General features: G+C 42.3%; 1 protein-coding gene across 4 annotated transcripts in view; it reads left to right on the top strand.

Moving 5' to 3' along the window:
• Window positions 1-18,016, top strand: part of pitpnm3 (PITPNM family member 3) — a 647,225-nt gene that overhangs the window by 543,834 nt on the left and 85,375 nt on the right. For all 4 annotated transcript variants that reach the window (XM_072243575.1, XM_072243576.1, XM_072243578.1 and 1 more), the window contains exon 10: window positions 2,073-2,243. In XM_072243575.1, the coding sequence (XP_072099676.1) occupies window positions 2,073-2,243 (171 nt within the window). The remainder of the gene's footprint in view (window positions 1-2,072; window positions 2,244-18,016) is intronic.

Genomic DNA, 18,016 nt, shown 5'->3' with positions numbered 1-18,016 from the left:
CTTGTGGCAGTTGATGCAGAGGGACACAAGTCTGATATGTAGGTCTTCTGAAAAGACTAGTTGAGAAATATATCCAATATAGCCTCCTGATATTGTCCACCTTTGTGTGCAGCAATGTTTAGAGCCTTTATACACAAACATAAAGTATCATTGCACACTGAGGTTCTACGTTTCCCTAGTGTTACAATAAATAGGCTTGGCCTTGTTCATGTGGAAGATCCCATTCAGTTGAATCATGCCATCCCCATTTTGGAAAAGTTTCTGCAGTAAAACATCTTGCATCACAAATTAGTCAGGCAGCACTATGCATGGAATGTTCTGAAGGCTGAGTGGGTGAAAGAATCTATCGGGTGGCTTTCTGAAGAGATTGTCAAGTCATTTGGCAAAGTGCCTCATTACCAGAACTTTTAAACAAGCACCAAGATGTTGCTTGGCTGTCTGAAAGAGGGGCCCTCCCATCATATCCTTCATGCAAAGCCAGAATCACAATCTCACTGCACATTATGGATTGTGGACTATATGATTACCAAGCAGGCCCAGAAAGGAATGCTATGGTCTTCATCAATCTTCCCAAAATTGATTGGTTTTCCTGCCCAAAATGTGTCTGTCATCAAGTACTGTCAGCTGGGATGTTCCTGAGTATAGGAGTACATACTGAGAGATGCACTGAAGCTTGCCACAATGGTTTTTATTGGTGTGGACCACAGTCTAGAGCCCTGCCACCATTAGCACCAAGGGGCTATGTGCAGTGTAACAATCTCCCAAACAATTCACTGATACAGTGAGGAGCAACACCTCATATTCCTCTAACCTGATGGCATGAATATCGAGTTCTTTAACTTCCAGTAATTTCTCCCCTCCTTCCTGTTATCTCTTATTTCACTCCCCATTCTGGTTCCCCTCTCACCCCTTCCATTCTCCAGACCAGCCCATGTTCCTCCTCTTTCCCTTTCTTTTACAGACTGCTGTCTTATCCTATCAGAAATCTTCTTCAGCCCCTTTACCTCTTTCACCTATCACTTCCCAGCTTCTTACTTCATCCCCTACCATTTGGTCTCACCTATCACCTGCCAGCTTGTACTCCTTCCTCTCCTTTCACCTCCTTATTCTGGCTCCTTCCTCTGTCCTTTCTGGCCCAAAATGCCCACTGCTTGTTTTTCACCATAGATCCTACGTGACTTGCTGAGTTCCTCCAGAATTTTGTGTGTGTTACTCACTGATACAGAGGTTGAAAGAGAAACATTAGTGATGGTGACCCTTTGAAAATTAATCAATTGATTGCTTGGTTAACTGATTGAAAATGACATGACCCAATTAGAGCACAATATATTTTTAAGAATTAGATATATATTTGGAAATATAAAATGCCAGGATATCTGTCTTTCTGCTCCCCAACGTTGCTTTTCATTGAGTCGAGGGCAGGAGTTCCCAATCTTTTTTTATATTATGGACCTCTGCAATTAATTGAGGAGTCCAAGGACTCCAGGTTGGGAACCCCTGGTCTAGGGGGAGAGCTCAGGTGTACTGGGCTGTGGGACTTTGCCTTGTAGCTGTAACTGGTTGATGTAAAGCTAGGGGACTGAATATGGAATGAATGAAACAGTAATGCAGGTAAGCATTTTACTTAATCCTAATGTTTGTTATTAACATCTTGAACCTAAATGTGCTTAAAGTAAGAATACTATTATTTTTATTTTCAATGTCTAAATCCTTTTGATCTTTCATTATCCACACCTTTGATCATCAGTTCATTTGCTGATGATGAAGAGTGGAGAGGGGGAAGTGATGAATTTGACCTGTTGCTGCTGAGAAGGGCTTATGTTAATATATAGGACTGTTCTCCTTTGTTGCATCTACCTCCCTTCAATATTATTTTCTATTTTCAATTGTAATATCACTTGTGACTGTGTTATCTCCATTAAAATCATTCACCTTATTTTATTCTTGAATGTCATTGTGTGCAAGTGTGTGTGTACATGCACACTGCCAGTAAACATTTTGCAGGTTCACTGACACTGAAGATTAAACTTCGGATGCTTCTGCTCTTCATGCCTCTCTCTTCCTTCTTCCAGTGGCTCAGCTGCGGCCTGCTTGCACCCAGGTATACAGCCTCTTCCATTCAGCTGATCCCTCTGCCTGTCGCCTGGAGCCACTGTTGGAGAAAAGGTTCCACCTCTTGCCTCCAGTCTCTGTTCCAAGGTATCAGAGATACCCACTGGGCGATGGGAATTCCACTCTCCTAGGTACGTTCTTCTATGTATGCTGTGGAGGGTGTGCAGAGAAGAGGTGGGCAAGGACAGAGGGCATAAGATTAGGATGAGGAGTAAGGGGTTTAGAGGTTACTTGATAAAGATTCTTTTTTCCATGCAGAGGATGGTTGCAATCTGGAACAGACTGCCTATGTGAGTGGGGGAGGTAGGTACCCTCTCAATAATTAAGAAGCATCTGGACGAGCACTTGAATCATTAAGTGCTCATCCAGGCCCAAATGCTAGGAAATGGCATTTGTATAGGGATCTAGTTGATGGTCAGCATACACATGATGGGCTGAAGGGCTTATTTCTCTGCTCCAAAATAATGTATAAGACCATTCAGAATATATTTGTTGCTGTCCTGCTTACAACCAGCAACGTTTGATGAAAACAATATATTTATTTAGTTTGGAACGGAGCATCATGCATGCACAATAGTATTTCAAATTATAATTAGATTAGGTTATGAGGACACTCAGTCCTTGTTCATTTAGAAATGCATGCATTAAGAAATGATACAATGTTCCTCCAGAGTGATATCACAAAAAAAGACAAACCAAAAACTAACACTGACAAAACCACATAATTATAACATATAGTTACAGCAGTGCAAAGCAATACCATAATTTGATAAAGAGCAGACCATGGGCACGGTAAAAAAAAGTCTCAAAGTTCCGATCGACTCCCGATAGTCCCGTTAGCAGGTGGCAAAAGGGAGAAACTCTCCCTGCCATAAACCTCCAGGTGCCAACAACTGTTGATGCAGTGGAAGCACCTGACCACAGCCAACTCTGAGTCCGTCCGAAAAGTTCGAGCCTCTGACCAGCCCTTCTGATACAGCCTCCCGAGCACCATCCTCTGCCGAGCGCTTCGACCTTGGCCCGGCTGCTGAGCAGCAAGCAAGGCCAAGGACTCAGGGCGTTCTCTTCCGGAGATTCTGGGTCACACAGTAGCAGCGACAGTGAAGCAGGCATTTCAGAAGTTTCTCCAGATGTTCCTCCATGCTCTCACATCTGTCTCCACTGAATCAGGATTGTGCACAGCACCCTACTTGACAGATAATATATATAATTCACCGAAGTGGCCACTGCGCGCTGTGTCGTGCCACCATCTTCTCCTCCTTCAAAATAAAACATTTTGTTAATCTCATAATTGATATAATGTCGGTTTAAATAGACTCCGCTAACTTTAGTTGGTTTCAGTCTCTGGGTTGTATATATTTAAAATGTGTGGAAATCCTGAGCACACCTGTCAAGTCTTAGCTTTAACACGAAATGATCTGCAGATGCTGGGGTGAAAGCAACACTCACAACATGCTGGAGGAACTCAGCAGGTCGGGCAGCATCCGTGGAAAAGATTGGTCGACGTTTCGGGCCGGAACCCTTCTTCAGGACTGTAGGGGGAAGGGGCAGAGGCCCTATAAAGAAGGTGGGGGAGGGGGGGGAGGGAGAAGGCTGGTCAGTTCCAGGTGAAAAACCAGTAAGGGGAAAGATAAAGGGGTGGGGGAAGGGAGGCAGGGAGGTGATAGGCAGGAAAGGTGAAGAAAGAATAAGGGAAAACACAATGGGTAGTAGAAGGAGGCGGAACCAAGAGGGAGGTGGTTGGCAGCTGGGGGAGGGGGCAGAGTGACATAGAGATAGGGGAAGGGGAAGGGAGGGGGAGGGAAATAACAGAAGTTGGAGAATTCTATGTTCATACCAAGGGGCTGGAGACTACCTAGACGGAATATGAGGTGTTGCTCCTCCAACCTGAGTTTAGCCTCATCATGGCAGTAGAGGAGGCCATGTATGGACATATCTGAATGGGAATGGCAAGCAGATTTGAAGTGGGTGGCTACTGGGACATCCTGTCTGTTTTGGCAGACGGAGTGGAGGTGCTCGACGAAGCGGTCCCCCAATCTGCGTCGGGTTTCACCAATGTAGAGGAGGCCGCACCGGGAGCACCGGATGCAATAGATGACCCCAACAGACTCACAAGTGAAGTGTTGCCTCAGTTGGAAGTACTGTTTGGGGCCCTGGATGGTGGCAAGAGAGGAAGTGTAGGGACAGGTGTAGCACTTGCACTTACAAGGATAACTGCCAGGTGGGAGATCTGTGGGGAGGGACGTGTGGACCAGAGATTTGCGGAGGGACCGAACCCTGCGGAAGGCAGAGAGGGGTGGAGAGGGAAAGATGTGCTTAGTGGTGGGGTCCTGTTGAAGGTGGCGGAAGTTGCGGAGGATAATGTGCTGGATCCGGAGGCTGGTGGGCTGGTAGGTGAGGACAAGGGGAACTCTGTCCCTGTTGTGGTGGCGGGAGGATGGGGTGAGTGCCGAAGTGCGGGAAATGGAGGAGATGCAAGTGAGGGCATCATTAATGACAGCAGAAGGGAAACCACGATGACAGCAGAAGGGAAACCACAATAGACAGCAGAAGGGAAACTACCTCAACTATACCTCTTCCCACCCCGCCACATGCAAAAATGCCATTCCCTATTCCCAGTTCCTCCGTCTCCGCCGCATCTGCTCCGAGGATGAAGTTTTCCGTTCCAGGACATCTCAAATGTCCTCTTTCTTTAAGGATTGTGGTTTCTCTTCTGCCGTCATCAGTGATGCCCTCACCCGCATCTCCTCCATTTCCCGCACTTCGGCTCTCACCCCATCCTCCCACCACCACAACAGGGACAGAGTTCCCCTTGTCCTCACCTACCACCCCACTAGCCTCCGGATCCAACACATTATCCTCCGCAACTTCCGCCACCTTCAACAGGACCCCACCACTAAGCACATCTTTCCCTCTCCACCCCTCTCTGCCTTCCACAGGGATCGGTCCCTCCGCGAATCCCTGGTCCACACGTCCCTCCCCACGGATCTCCCACCTGGCACTTATCCCTGTAAGCGCAAGTGCTACACCTGTCCCTACACCTTCTCTCTTGCCACCATTCAGGACCCCAAACAGTACTTCCAAGTGAGGCAACACTTCACTTGTGAGTCTGTTGGGGTCATCTATTGCATCCGTTGCTCCCGGTGCGGCCTCCTCTACATCGGTGAAACCTGACACAGATTGGGGGACCGCTTCGTCGAGCACCTCCGCTCCGTCCGCCAAAACAGACAGGATCTCCCAGTAGCCACCCACTTCAACTCTGCTTCCCACTCCCATTCAGATATGTCCATACATGGCCTCCTCTACTGCCATGATGAGGCTAAACTCAGGTTGGAGGAGCAACACCTCATATACAGTCTAGGTAGCCTCCAGCCCCTTGGTATTAACATTGAATTTTCCAACTTCCGGTAATTCCCTCCCCCTCTCTTCCCCTATCCCTATGTCACTCTGCCCCCTCCCCCAGCTGCCTACCACCTCCCTCATGGTTCCGCCTCCTTCTACTACCCATTGTGTTTTCCCCTATTCTTTCTTCACCTTTCCTGCCTATCACCTCCCTGCCTCTCTTCCCGCACCCCTTTATCTTTCCCCTTACTGGTTTTTCACCTGGAACCTACCAGCCTTCTCCTTCCCACCCTCCCCCACCTTCTTTATAGGGCCTCTGCCCCTTCCCCCTACAGTCCTGACGAAGGGTTCCAGCCTGAAACGTCGACCGATCTTTTCCACGGATGCTGCCCGAGCTGCTGAAGTCTTAGCTTTAACCGGTCTCCAGAGGCCACACTTTAGAGGTACATACAAGAGGTTGCAAGGCTCTGGCAGTTTTATTTTTTTTTGCTTGTTCTCATGTAACAATGGATTTTGTTCCAGTAATATGGCATGTTTGCTGAATTCCTCAAGGTAAAATGACTTTCCTGTGGAAGACGACAGTGTCTGGAGCAGCCTGAAGGCGAACGGCTAAGATAAAGCAATGCTTTCATGACATAAAATGGAGAAGGTTCTGAATGCCTTTCGGTTTTGAGTCTGTTTTCAGTATGTGGGAGCAGTGGTTCTTTTATTGTTGGAGAGTGATACAGTAGAGAAGCAGATGATTTCTTAAAAATTTATTTTATTTATGGAAATACAATATGGAACAGGCCCTTCCGGCCCTTCGAGCCACACTGCCTAGCAACCCTGGCCTAAACATGGGACAATTTACAATGACCAATTAACCTACCAAACGATGTGTCTTTGGACTGTGGGAGGGAACTGGAACACAGAGAAATCCATGTTGTCACATGCAAAGTCCTTACAGGCAGCGATGGGAATTGAACCCGGGTCGCTGGTACTGTAAAGCTTTGTGCTAACCACTAAGCTACTGTGCTGCTCTATTCTACCCACCAGGTCCACGCTGACCTTTTTACCCATCCACACTCATCCTATTTATCTGCATTAGGTCCATGCCCTCCTATGCCTTGCCTACCATAGCATCTTGCAGTACCAGTGAAGGCCTTTGGATCCATGGTGCTTATCCAATTAGTGAAGCTTCAACAAGGGTATTTTTCCAGATTTAATTGCATTTAGATATGAAAGATGATCTTTTTTTTCAACCTTTCTTTCAAATTTAAATCTCTGTGAGCTGCTGTTGCTACAAGAAATGGAGTTGAGGTTTAGCTTTTTCATCCTTTTATTCAACACATAAATAACACTCGCTTTCATAGTACAGGGGACAAGAAATTTGCCCTCAACTGAATATCCGGGAAGCATGGTGTAGTGACCTGACATTGAACATTCTAAATTAGCTTCCATGGACTTTCATTTTCAGGATTGGAGTTAAAATCAAGTATCACATAACACAGAGAAAGGAATTCTACCCGGATTAACTGGCACGTGCCACTTTGCCTTAAATATTTAAAGATAAACTTTATTTGTCACATGTATATCGAAGCATACAGTGAAGTGCATTGTTTATCTCAAATCAAATCAACTGGGCAGCCCGTTGTATGTTGATATAATTTGCTCACTTGCCATTCATCCTCTCTCCTCTTACTTCTGGAAAAGATCGCACCTGTGCAGATTTCCTGACAATAACTAGTTGGACCAAAGTGTCTCCAACCTCAATGTAGGGATCTGTCCCCTTAACAGGGTTCTCAGCATGTAAATCCGACCCGTGAAGATGTTGAGAACAGTGACGACCTCCCAGTTTAGCCAAATGTCAGATATGTCAAGGTAATTTGAATATGACTGAATTTAGAGCATTAAAGAGAATTATTCAAACTACTCAACATTTATAAAAAAAAAGGTCAGTGTTTCAACCCAAAATTTTGTTAATTCCTTTCCGCACGCAAATGCCAGTCAACCCAACCGATTGCTTGTTCCTCTGCATCCAACATCTGCAGCCTCTTGTGTCTCCTTTAAAATATTCAAATAGACTAATACAACTAAAAAAGTTAAAACATACTCACAGTCATTGCATTTAAATGAATGAAGGCTCATTTCCTTTGCCAGGGCCAATGATTTGGAGCAGGTATCCCACTGGGAGAGTAGTGAGAAGTTGTCACACCTTTGCACTTTTGTCTTTACTACACAATGAGTCTGGATGTTGAAGTGAGGTCATAGATTACTTCGTGAACAGCTGCCATTCAATATGGGACTTCTATCTTCATGGGTGTGCAAGAGCTATCAGCATTTCCCTGGAAAATCCAGGCACATGCCATTGTCAGTATGTAAACTCAGAGATTTTTAATTTCACCTCCAACATTGCCATGATATTCCACTACAGATAAAGTAATTATCTGCATCAAATACCTGGAACTGCTTTCAAGAGAGGGTAGCTGTTGGAAGGTGAGTGGTGTAATCATGAAGTATGGATTAATGTGGTTATCTTCCCAGGTTTGTTGGACTTATCATTGCACTGTCATCATTATGTACAATATTTATAAGTTTCATTCAGTTAAACAGTCATCCCAGCTTTTAGAATTGTTTCAGCAGTAACTGGACATAGAAATGTATTTGAATTTCTTTTCTGTCTTTTCTTGCAACTACATGGATGGATTAATTGCATTTCTGTCTTTTATCCCAGTTAAGGCAAGGCATGGCATACTTATTTGTATAGCAGTTTTCAACCGCAAGGCTTTACACAGAACAAGATATAAAAATCAAACATCAAATTTCAGACTATATAAATGTTAATGGGCTACTTGGTTATTTTGAAGGTTGAAGGTTGGCAATGAATCTTTGATGTATATATGATGGCCGTAACTATGTCATTTCCATTCTCATACCTATGTTGCTGCTAAGTTAGATGTAGTAAGAGTACTGGAGGAGGAAAGGTTCCATGGAATAACATCCCCAGGGAGTGATATTTCCCCATCATGTGATACATTTGACAGCAGTGTGCCATACAGTGGTCACTTTAAAACTAAGCAGTGTCTATGTGGAACAGATGGGGGAAAATAGCAGCTCCATCTATAAGGAAAAGGCAAGGTGGATAGGTCCTCAATTTAGTGCTTGTCTGATGATCAGGGTTCAGGGACAGAGTGTGGGTGATGGAGCAGTGAGTTAGGGCTTGAGTGGAGATACCTGTCCTTACGTCAGAGGATTGGGGCCTGGGGTCCACTGAGTGTTACAACGGAGCATCAGAGCCTGGCCCAGAGAATTGGAGCCATGAGGTGTAGTCTTATTGCTATTGACAGTTCATTACACGTAATAACAACTCCATTATCAGTAAAAGATCTTATCATTCTTTATACTACCCCCCTAACTCATAATGGATTATCATTTCCACATGTGCCTATGAAATAGAAAGTGGCCATTTGGCCCAATGAGTCTATGTAAGCCCAGAGAGCAACTCTATTCCTGAATTGTTTCCTGACAATTCTTCTCAGATTCCACCAACTACCTTTACACTGGGGTCAATTTGCAATTATACAACCAATCTACACATCCATAGGATGAGGGAGGGAATCAGAGCACCCAAAAGAAACCCACACAGTCACAGGGAGAACCTGCAAACTCCACATAAACAGTACTGGAGTCAGGATTGATCCTGAATCACCTGCATTTTGAGGCATTATATCCCTGATCATGTTTGAGGATGCTTCAGTGCTGAATGCTGTTGGTTTAAAATTTACTTTCATACATTGTATGCAGTGACCTCATTTGAAATTTTACCAAGAATGTCAAAAGACATATTGTTTTCTTTACTGATTTCACAACAGCAACATATTGTTGAAAAGAACATCATTAGCAAACCCTTCAAAGTGTTATCTATCTTAAAGTTTGTGGGTTTCTCTTATGTATATTTTGTGCATAATGAGCAATGTGCACAAAGACTGAACAAACATTCATCGTGGGTCAAACCACAAATGTCCCCTGACCTGATGAACTTCTCTGGCATTTCCTGTTTTTATTTCAGATTTCCAGCATCTGCAATTTTTTTTAGTCTTCAACCTATCATCATGGTTGCCAGAAACACTGAAATTAGATACATAACTGTAAAATCAAAATTAATCACATAAAACTAACTAGGCATCACAATTTGTGAAGTTTATAAAAGAAGACTTTCTTGCACGTGTTGTTGATTTATACAGCATTAACTTTTGAATATGAATGTTACATTTTTAGCAAGCCAAATATAGAAGGAAGTAACCAAAGGTTCATGTTGGTATGTTTGTTAAGAATGGATTTGTGAGAGCTTCCAGTATTGGATTTGAACAGTGTATTTCTCAGTGAAAACATAATAGGAATTTTTTTTCTCTCTATGTGAAATACATTAGTCAGTCTGTGTCCATAGTATAGGTGACCTTAAGTTAGAAGTTACTCACCAATGTCAATATAAGTGTAATTGAAAACACTTAGGTCATGCTGTGTTTCTGGAGTTGACATTTTGGGTATTGTCAGACCAAATGTCAACTTGCCTCACCGGGGATGATCAATTTAGTGTTTCCTTTATCAGATTTTAAAAGTGTTTTGCTTTGTTGAAAATACATAAAGAATTGGATTTTTATATCACCTTTCACAATGTCCCAAAGCACTTTTAAGTCAATAAATTCTAGTCCTTGTTGTTCTTCTATCCCTTGAGATTGAATAGGGTTTGCTTCTGGGTTCCAAAGCAGCTATTTAAGCCAGTGTTGGTGTCAGAGTTTCAACCACAGATGGGGCAAAAGGAAGTTGATGATGCATGTTTGTGTGGTAGTACACATTATTTCTTTCTTATCCAGGGTTTCTCTGTGTACCTCTTGCATGGTGTCTAGCTTCTCAATGCTATTTTGCATGCTCCTTCTCTACCTGACTGGTCATTGACCAGCGATTCCAAGAAGTCAGTGGGATGTTGCATTTCTTCAAGGAAGCTTTGAGAATCTCCTAGACATTGTTGTAACACAACAAACAGGGCAGTCAGTTTATACACAAGCTCTTGCAAACAGCAATACAATATTGTTAAATAATCATAAGAGGGATAACTACGTCCTGTGAACTGGTCCATGGGACCTTCTACAACCATCTCAGTTTAGGAGTTGGCTTTCCCAATTTTTGTAGCAAAGATTCAGGGCAGGGTTTCAATCTCGTAATTGTCAGTGATGGGAGTGCAACCAACTGAAAGTGAAAGTGGAATTAGTGGTTGACCTATTTGGAGAAGCTCATGACTTTTTGGTTGTTTCCTGGTTTCCAGAGGACGTAAATCCACTGCATAGACATACGCAAAACCCATATCAAATCACTGGGTAAGAGTTGGAGCAAGAAGCGAATAATCAAAGCTGAAATGGTCCGGAATCCAGTCAGGGGTGCTCTGCTAAAGCTGAGTTCAAGTTAGTGTTCAAGCAGAATAAATGAAGTTTTTATGCACATTATATAATAGTGAGAATTATTCATCTTGAAAATGAGAGCTACAAGAAAAGAATGCATTTTCATAAATAACAATAAAGCTCAACAATAGATGAAGTCTGGAAGTACTCCTTCCCAGCAAAAGAGATGCAGTTTTGATAAACCTATGTGATGTCTGTTTCTAAGGTAGGCAACCTCTGAGTTCTTTCTCTTCCAGTTCTTTTGGTTGACTACATATAAGATTTAAAGCTGCCAATCCATAGACACTGATCACAATTTTAAAAGAAAATTGTGCATTCCAATGGCATCCCTCACAATCTCAGAGCATCTCATTCCAGGCAACAAATGCTCTTGGAGTGAGCAAAAATGTAGCAGTGAGATCATGGCCAGATGATCTGTTTTTGAGAACTGACTTCTTTGGCCCAGACACTGGGAGAACCTGCCTTACAGGAAACTGTTGATCCACAAAATGGGCCTTTTTAAGCGTCTCATCTGAAATTTGCTGTTTCTGACCATGCAACACTTCAACAAAACTGCAGAAGAATGTCAGCCAAGATTTTTCTTCTCAAGTCCATGGAGTGACAATTCAACCTACAACCCTTTGACTCAAAAAAAAGAGCTTTGAAAGGCAGATCAATGTACCAAGTCAAAGGTATCTTGCTTATCTTAGCACCAAAGTATGTTCAAGCTTTTCAGCTGGAGATTCTATTTATTGATTTTGCAATCTTTCACCTCATTTGCAAGATAATTCAAACAGGAATTCATTATAAATCTTGTGGACCATGGAGCCAGTTTCCTAGGTAACCATTTTTAATTCAGCATCATCCAACTAAAGTATCATCCTCTGTGAAGTGATGGAAAAGCATTACAGAAGGAATTCAAAGATTTTTTTTCCCTGCAAATTGTGTGTTGATTTACATCTTTCAATTCTCTATGTTGAAGGAGAAGAGATTGAACTGCACCTGCCTTCCAATTTGTTGCTAACATTAATCATTTTTTCTATTACACTCATGCTTTTCCTTGGCAGCTCAAAATATCATGACATTGTAACATCATTTTTTTGTCTGTGCTCTATCATCACTGTAGAATTATGAAGTTCAAAAGGAAATCTGATTAAATGACAATCGCTGGCCCCACAAGCTACTGTGTTAAGAGAGAGACTCATTTATATGTGTTGTAGTGTCATCATTCAAGAGCATGAACTGGAAAACTTAGGCTTGAAAATGCATTGTGAATGTAACTCCAATTAGTAAACTCATTACCCTCTAAGAATCTTGAATTCTTTTCATGTTTATCTATTTAGAGATAATTTAGAGATACAGCATGGTACCAACCTGCCTAATGGGCCTGCCATGCCCAATTGCACCTATGTAACCAATTAACCCTTTAACCCGTGCGCTTTTGGAATGTGGGAGGGTACAGGAACATTGAAAGGAAACCCACTATGTCACGAGGAGAATGTACAAACTCCTTACAAACAACAGCGGGAATTGAACCCATGTCGCTCATTAACATACATTTATTTTATAGCACAGTAATTTAATAGGACTAGTGCTGCACTATTTAACATTTTGACACATTTACTGCTGCCACATTTGGCATGGAATCAGCAATTCGAAAGTAAACAGCACTCTTTCTTCACCCAATTGCTTTGTGATAGTTCCCAGACCAGCTACATTTAAAGACTTGTAAGCTTGGAACTTGTCTGTTGTTCTGCTGCCTGGTGCTAAGTTATTAATAGCTAATTATCAACTGTTCTAACTTTGAGTAAGTCTAGAAGTTGGTAACTGGTAAATGTACAAGTTTTAAAACATTTGGCGTGGTGAAATGGGAAAGATCTAAAGATAAAGCCTATTTTAAAGATTAACTTTATTTGTCACATGTGCATCAAAACATACGGTGAAATGCATCATTTGTGTCAAACCAAATCAGCGAGGACTGTGCTGGGCAGCCCGCAAATGTCATAGCATGCCCATAACTCACTAACATCTTTAGAATGGGGGAGGAAACTAGAGAACCTGGAGAAAGCCGATGTCGTCATTGGGAGAACATGCAAACACCTTATAGATTGTGGTGGAAATTGAGCCAGTGCTATAAAGAGTAGCGCTAACCTTTACACTACCATACCATCTTGTAGATCTGCAGATGCCAGAAACAGAAGAAAAGGATGCATTTTAAATTTTAATTAATGCTGTACAGATTTTATTTTTGAACCTTTCAATATGACAATTTGAGGAAAATAGTTGCCAATGGAGTTGCAATTTTTTGAAGCATCTATTGAAAAAAGAACGTTGGAATTCAAATTGTTCTCTGTTGAATAAAAGCATACGTCATTAATTTACCCACTATGAGCCACAAGGGACTTATCACCAAATGCTGGGAGTGAGAACGGCCTAGGTTAGCCCATTGGATTATCCTTATTCTAAACAGTTGGAAGTAAATTCAGATTTAGTTCGGCATTTCAAACGGTCACCTCCGGGGTGCTGAGTGAATGACACCACCCTTTTTGCAGTGAATCAAGCAAGAGCCCAGTCAGTCATACACAGTGATAATTTGTTGGTGCAAAATCACAGTTAAGTTGTAAGCACAGTTGTTGTCATCAGATATGGTTGTGGGATTGTCAGCGTAGTGTATATGGTTTGTCATGGTGGAGGATTCCAAAATTCATCAAGCAATGAGATTTCTGCTCAGCTTACTTGAAGGCAGAATATTTGGAATGCAGGACTCTTAGCAGTTTGAAGGAACAGAGGGGTCCTGGGGTATACGTGCATAGATCCCTCAATGTTGCCACGCAAGTTGGGAGGGTGGTTAATAAACTGCATTGTATGTTGGCCTTCATTAGTCAAGAGTTCAAGACCCATAGGGTAATGTTGCAGCTCTATAAAACTTTGGTTAGACCACATTGCAGTATTGTGTTCAGTTCTGGTCACCTCATTTTAGGAAGGATGTGGAAGCTTTAGAGAGGGTGCAGAATAGATTTACTGGGATGCTGCCTGGATTACCTGGATGCTGCATGTGTTATAAGCAGAGGTGGAGTGAGCTAGGGCTTTTCTCTTTGGAAGGGAGGAGGATGAGAGGTGATGATAGAGGTGTATAAGATGATAAGGGGCATAGATAGAGTGGACACACAGACTTTTTTTTCCCTGGGGCATCGATGGCTAGTATGAGGAGGCATAGTTTTAAGGTGGTGGAGGAAATTATCCTCCAAATGGACCACAATTTTGTCATGGTTTGAAGGCTTGCATGCCTCTATGATCTGGAGAGCTGTGTTGGCTGGAGCCAGGGCTCTATGCTTTGTCTCTTTGCATGGTCACCCATGCCAAACAGGTCAATGTGTAGAGGAAAGACCAGCGGTCCACTGGTCCTCCAGGTTCGGGGGTTCATCTCTGGGCTAACAACCCTGACTGGTAAAACAAAATTGTTACAGAGAAAGCAATGAAGAATCCTACTTCTGAGCGTGACAGTATTCCTGAGTCTCCATCTGGATTTGCATGACTGACAGTAGTGAAAACCGAGAGGAAACTATTGACACGATGAAGGAAGCCCTGAACACTGCCAGACATGGAGGACTTTGATTGCTGTCCTAAGTGATAGAGGTGTAATGGGCAGTAAGTAAATAAGGAGGAAAGTATAGGGGTGATGTCAGACTAGGTTTTTTTCACTCAGAGTGGTAAGTGAATGGAACACATGCTGGGGGTGATGATAGAACCAGGTACACTAGGACAGTTAGAAGTCTCTCAGGCACGCGGATGAAAGAAAAATGGAGGGCTGTGTGTGAGGGAAGGGTTAGATTGATCTTGGAGCAGGTTAAAAGGTTGACACAGCATCATGGGCCGAAAAACCTCTACTGTGTTGTACTGCTCTATGTTCTTTGTCATAAAGGATTAACCTCCTTACTTGAGACTAAATAACTTTGATCCTGAGAAGGCTAAACTGCAATTCCATTTCATGAAGCAGTGGCAGCTCACAGAGATTTAAGGAATTAAGACCATTTTTGCTTGCTCTCCCAGGCCTCTCTTGAGTGTTGCCTATAATTTGGCAATAGTTCCCAACCTGAAAAGAAAATCACAGCGCAGAAGGCCGTGGAGCTTTTCATCAGCTCCATTTGGAGTGCAGATACAAGCTGACTCCACCTGCAATATTTCACATTTCTGTTTCAACTTGGGAATGCTCTTAACAAAAACCCTAACTTGGAAGCCGTCACCATCTAATCCCTGCCCAAGCAAAAATTTTGCAGACTCAGAGAGATAAACCAAATGACCCAATGAGCAGAAACCACAAGCGGAGCCATTTGAGCAACACACACAAAATGCTGGAGGAACTCAGCAGGCAGGCAGAATCTATGGGAAAGAGTCCAGTCAGCATTTTGGGCAGAGATGATTCATCAGGACTGAAGGAAAAAAATATGAGGGCTGAGGTGGATTTGTAAGTTATTTCTATAAGCACCTCCCCCCGCCATCACCATGGCCACTAAAAGAATGGTCTCATGGGATAACGTTTGCATTAAAAACCCACTCAATCACTGGCCCAACCATGAATTGTTCCTCTCCCTGTTGACTGCCTGACCAGTTCAACATTTCCCGTTGCTCCTTGCCTTCCCTATGCCCACCCCCACCCCCTCCATCTATTACTCTGTCATTTCATTGCACTATAAACACTTTAAAACCACATTTTCAAAAGCTGTTTACATTGTAAGTACATGTTGGTATTTATTTATGAACATTTTATTCCCTATCCATTCTTCTAACTTATTTTTTCTATAATTCTTTATTTTTTATAACTGTTGCATGTTGTTTTTGTTGCATATCACACCAAAACACCACTGCAAATTCTTAATAGATATAAATGTATATAGCGAATAAAGTTGATCCTTGATCCTTGTTTACCCACAAGAGTTCTGAATCATGGGTCTGACCTGGCAGATCAAATAACCTTCTCTTGCTTGTATTTCTCATATCATGTTTCTGCATTTACTGGATTCCCTTGAAATTATTTTGATTTTCTTTGTATCGTTTATTAACGGAATGTTTTTCAAATATTCTTTGCAATCTTGTTTTCAGTTTGATTTTGAAACAGAAAGACTTGCTCTATTTATTAGACAACAAAGTTATGAATCAAAAAATATTGCTGAAATCTTGGCGAATGTGCTTCCAGCCTCTGAAATGTGAGTTACGTAACCTTTCAAAGACATTTCATGATGTTGTTTTCTCCCTTTACAATATATTTGTCCTGGGTTGTTTGGTATTCATTTCTAGTGACATTCAAGGTGAGCTATTTCATCAAACAGCTTTAATCCTTATATTGTTAAATATTACTTGGTGATTTTTCCCTGTGAGATATGTTGCTTATTCTGAATTCGTCTTTCCCTTTGTTTAGGAAGCTAAGGACTAATTCAGAGCTCAAAGTAGGTTTTTTTTTTACCGCCTGATTTGCTTCCAGTTGTTTTGGTGGTTTTTTTTTGGATGAAGAGAAGTCCCTTGATGTAGCTGAATTGTTTTTGATTTTAAATATTTTGCCATTGGACTCCTGCATCCTATCGTCTCCTTTCGATTTCCCTAAAACTTATCCATAAGACATAAGAGCAGAATTCAGCCATTCAGCCCACCCAGTCTGCTCCGCCATTCCATCATGACTGATTTAATGTTCCTCTTAACCCCGTTCCTCTGCCTTCTCCCCGTAACCTTTGATTCCCTTACTAATCAAACTATTAGCCACTGCTTTAAATATACCCAGTAACTTGGCCTTCACAGCCACCTGTGGCAATGGATTCCACAGATTCACCACCCTCTAGCTCAAGAAATTCCTCCTCATCTCTGTTCTAAATGGAAGTCCTTCTATTCTGAGGCTGTGCCCTTTGGTCCTAGACTCACCCACTATAGGAAACATCCCCTCCACATTCACGCCTTTATTTAATAAATTTCAATGAAATCCCTCCTCATTCTTCTCAACTCCACTGAGTACAGATGCAGAGCTAACAAACACTTCTCACACGTTAACCGTTTTATTCCTGGGATCATTCTCGCGAACCTTCTCTAGACCCTCTTCAAGGCCAGGACATCCTTTGTTAGATAAAGGACCCAAAATTGCTCACAATACTACAAGTGCACTCTGACCAATGCTTTCTAAAGCCTCAGCATTGCATTATTATTTTATATTCTAGCCCTTGTGTAATTAATACTCGATCAGCTGTAAGGTTTTATGCAGCCCAGGAGAAAGGACTGCCTGTCGTGCTGTGAATCTGTTTTCTTCACTGTTGACATAGTGGGCATTGTATTGCTGGGTCTGACTTCAAACAATCTCAGCTCAACAACATGGGGAGTAATCGCAGGTCACACAATCCAGGTTGAGTTAAGTTCCACAGGTCAGCAGACAAGGGAAGGGCAATGAATTTCAGGATCCCAAAAATGAATATTAGAAAAAAAATAACCTGAATGATATTTTTAATGGCATTTGTTGACATAAGTAATGGAAATAATAGGTAGTGAGATGATAAATGTGTGTAATGAAATATGTATTGAATTACTATGTAGTACCCTATAGGCCCATTCCTAGATGACAGAAAATTTATGTTGTATGTTTGCATTTTGGAGAACAAAATAAAGCATGTACTCTGGAGGAACTCAGCAGGTCAATCCGTATGTCATTGGGTTCGGATATGGCCCAACTGCAGAACGAGAGACACTGAAGTGGGTCGATAGTTTACAGACTTCAATGCGAACAGAGTTAGAGGGAAAAGAAAACAATAGATGCAAGGCCAAACAGGGCTATTAACTAAAACTCTCAAATGGAGAATGAAGCCTACACTGTGGCTGAAAGGAATAACTAAATATTAATGAAATACCGCTAGGCTTCAGAGTCAGCTGACTCGACAGTCCAATTTCTCAGGCAAGGCTGAATGCAAGCAGGCAGCGAAGCATTGCTGTGCTGGGTTCAAGTCTTGACAAGCACTACAACGGAAAGAATGGAGTTAAATACTATCACAATGAAATAATTATTAGCTGACATATTCATGGCTGCAATTGCGGTATCTGCTGCGGTGCTGGATCCGTGGTTGTGACACCGTATTTGTGGAGGTAAATGGACAGTTGAGGTTTTGATTCAAGATCCT

This window comes from Mobula birostris, chromosome 25 (assembly GCF_030028105.1).
Source record: "Mobula birostris isolate sMobBir1 chromosome 25, sMobBir1.hap1, whole genome shotgun sequence".
In the NCBI taxonomy this organism is placed as follows: Eukaryota; Metazoa; Chordata; class Chondrichthyes; order Myliobatiformes; family Myliobatidae; genus Mobula; species Mobula birostris.
This window is presented reverse-complemented; position numbering and strand designations above follow the sequence as displayed.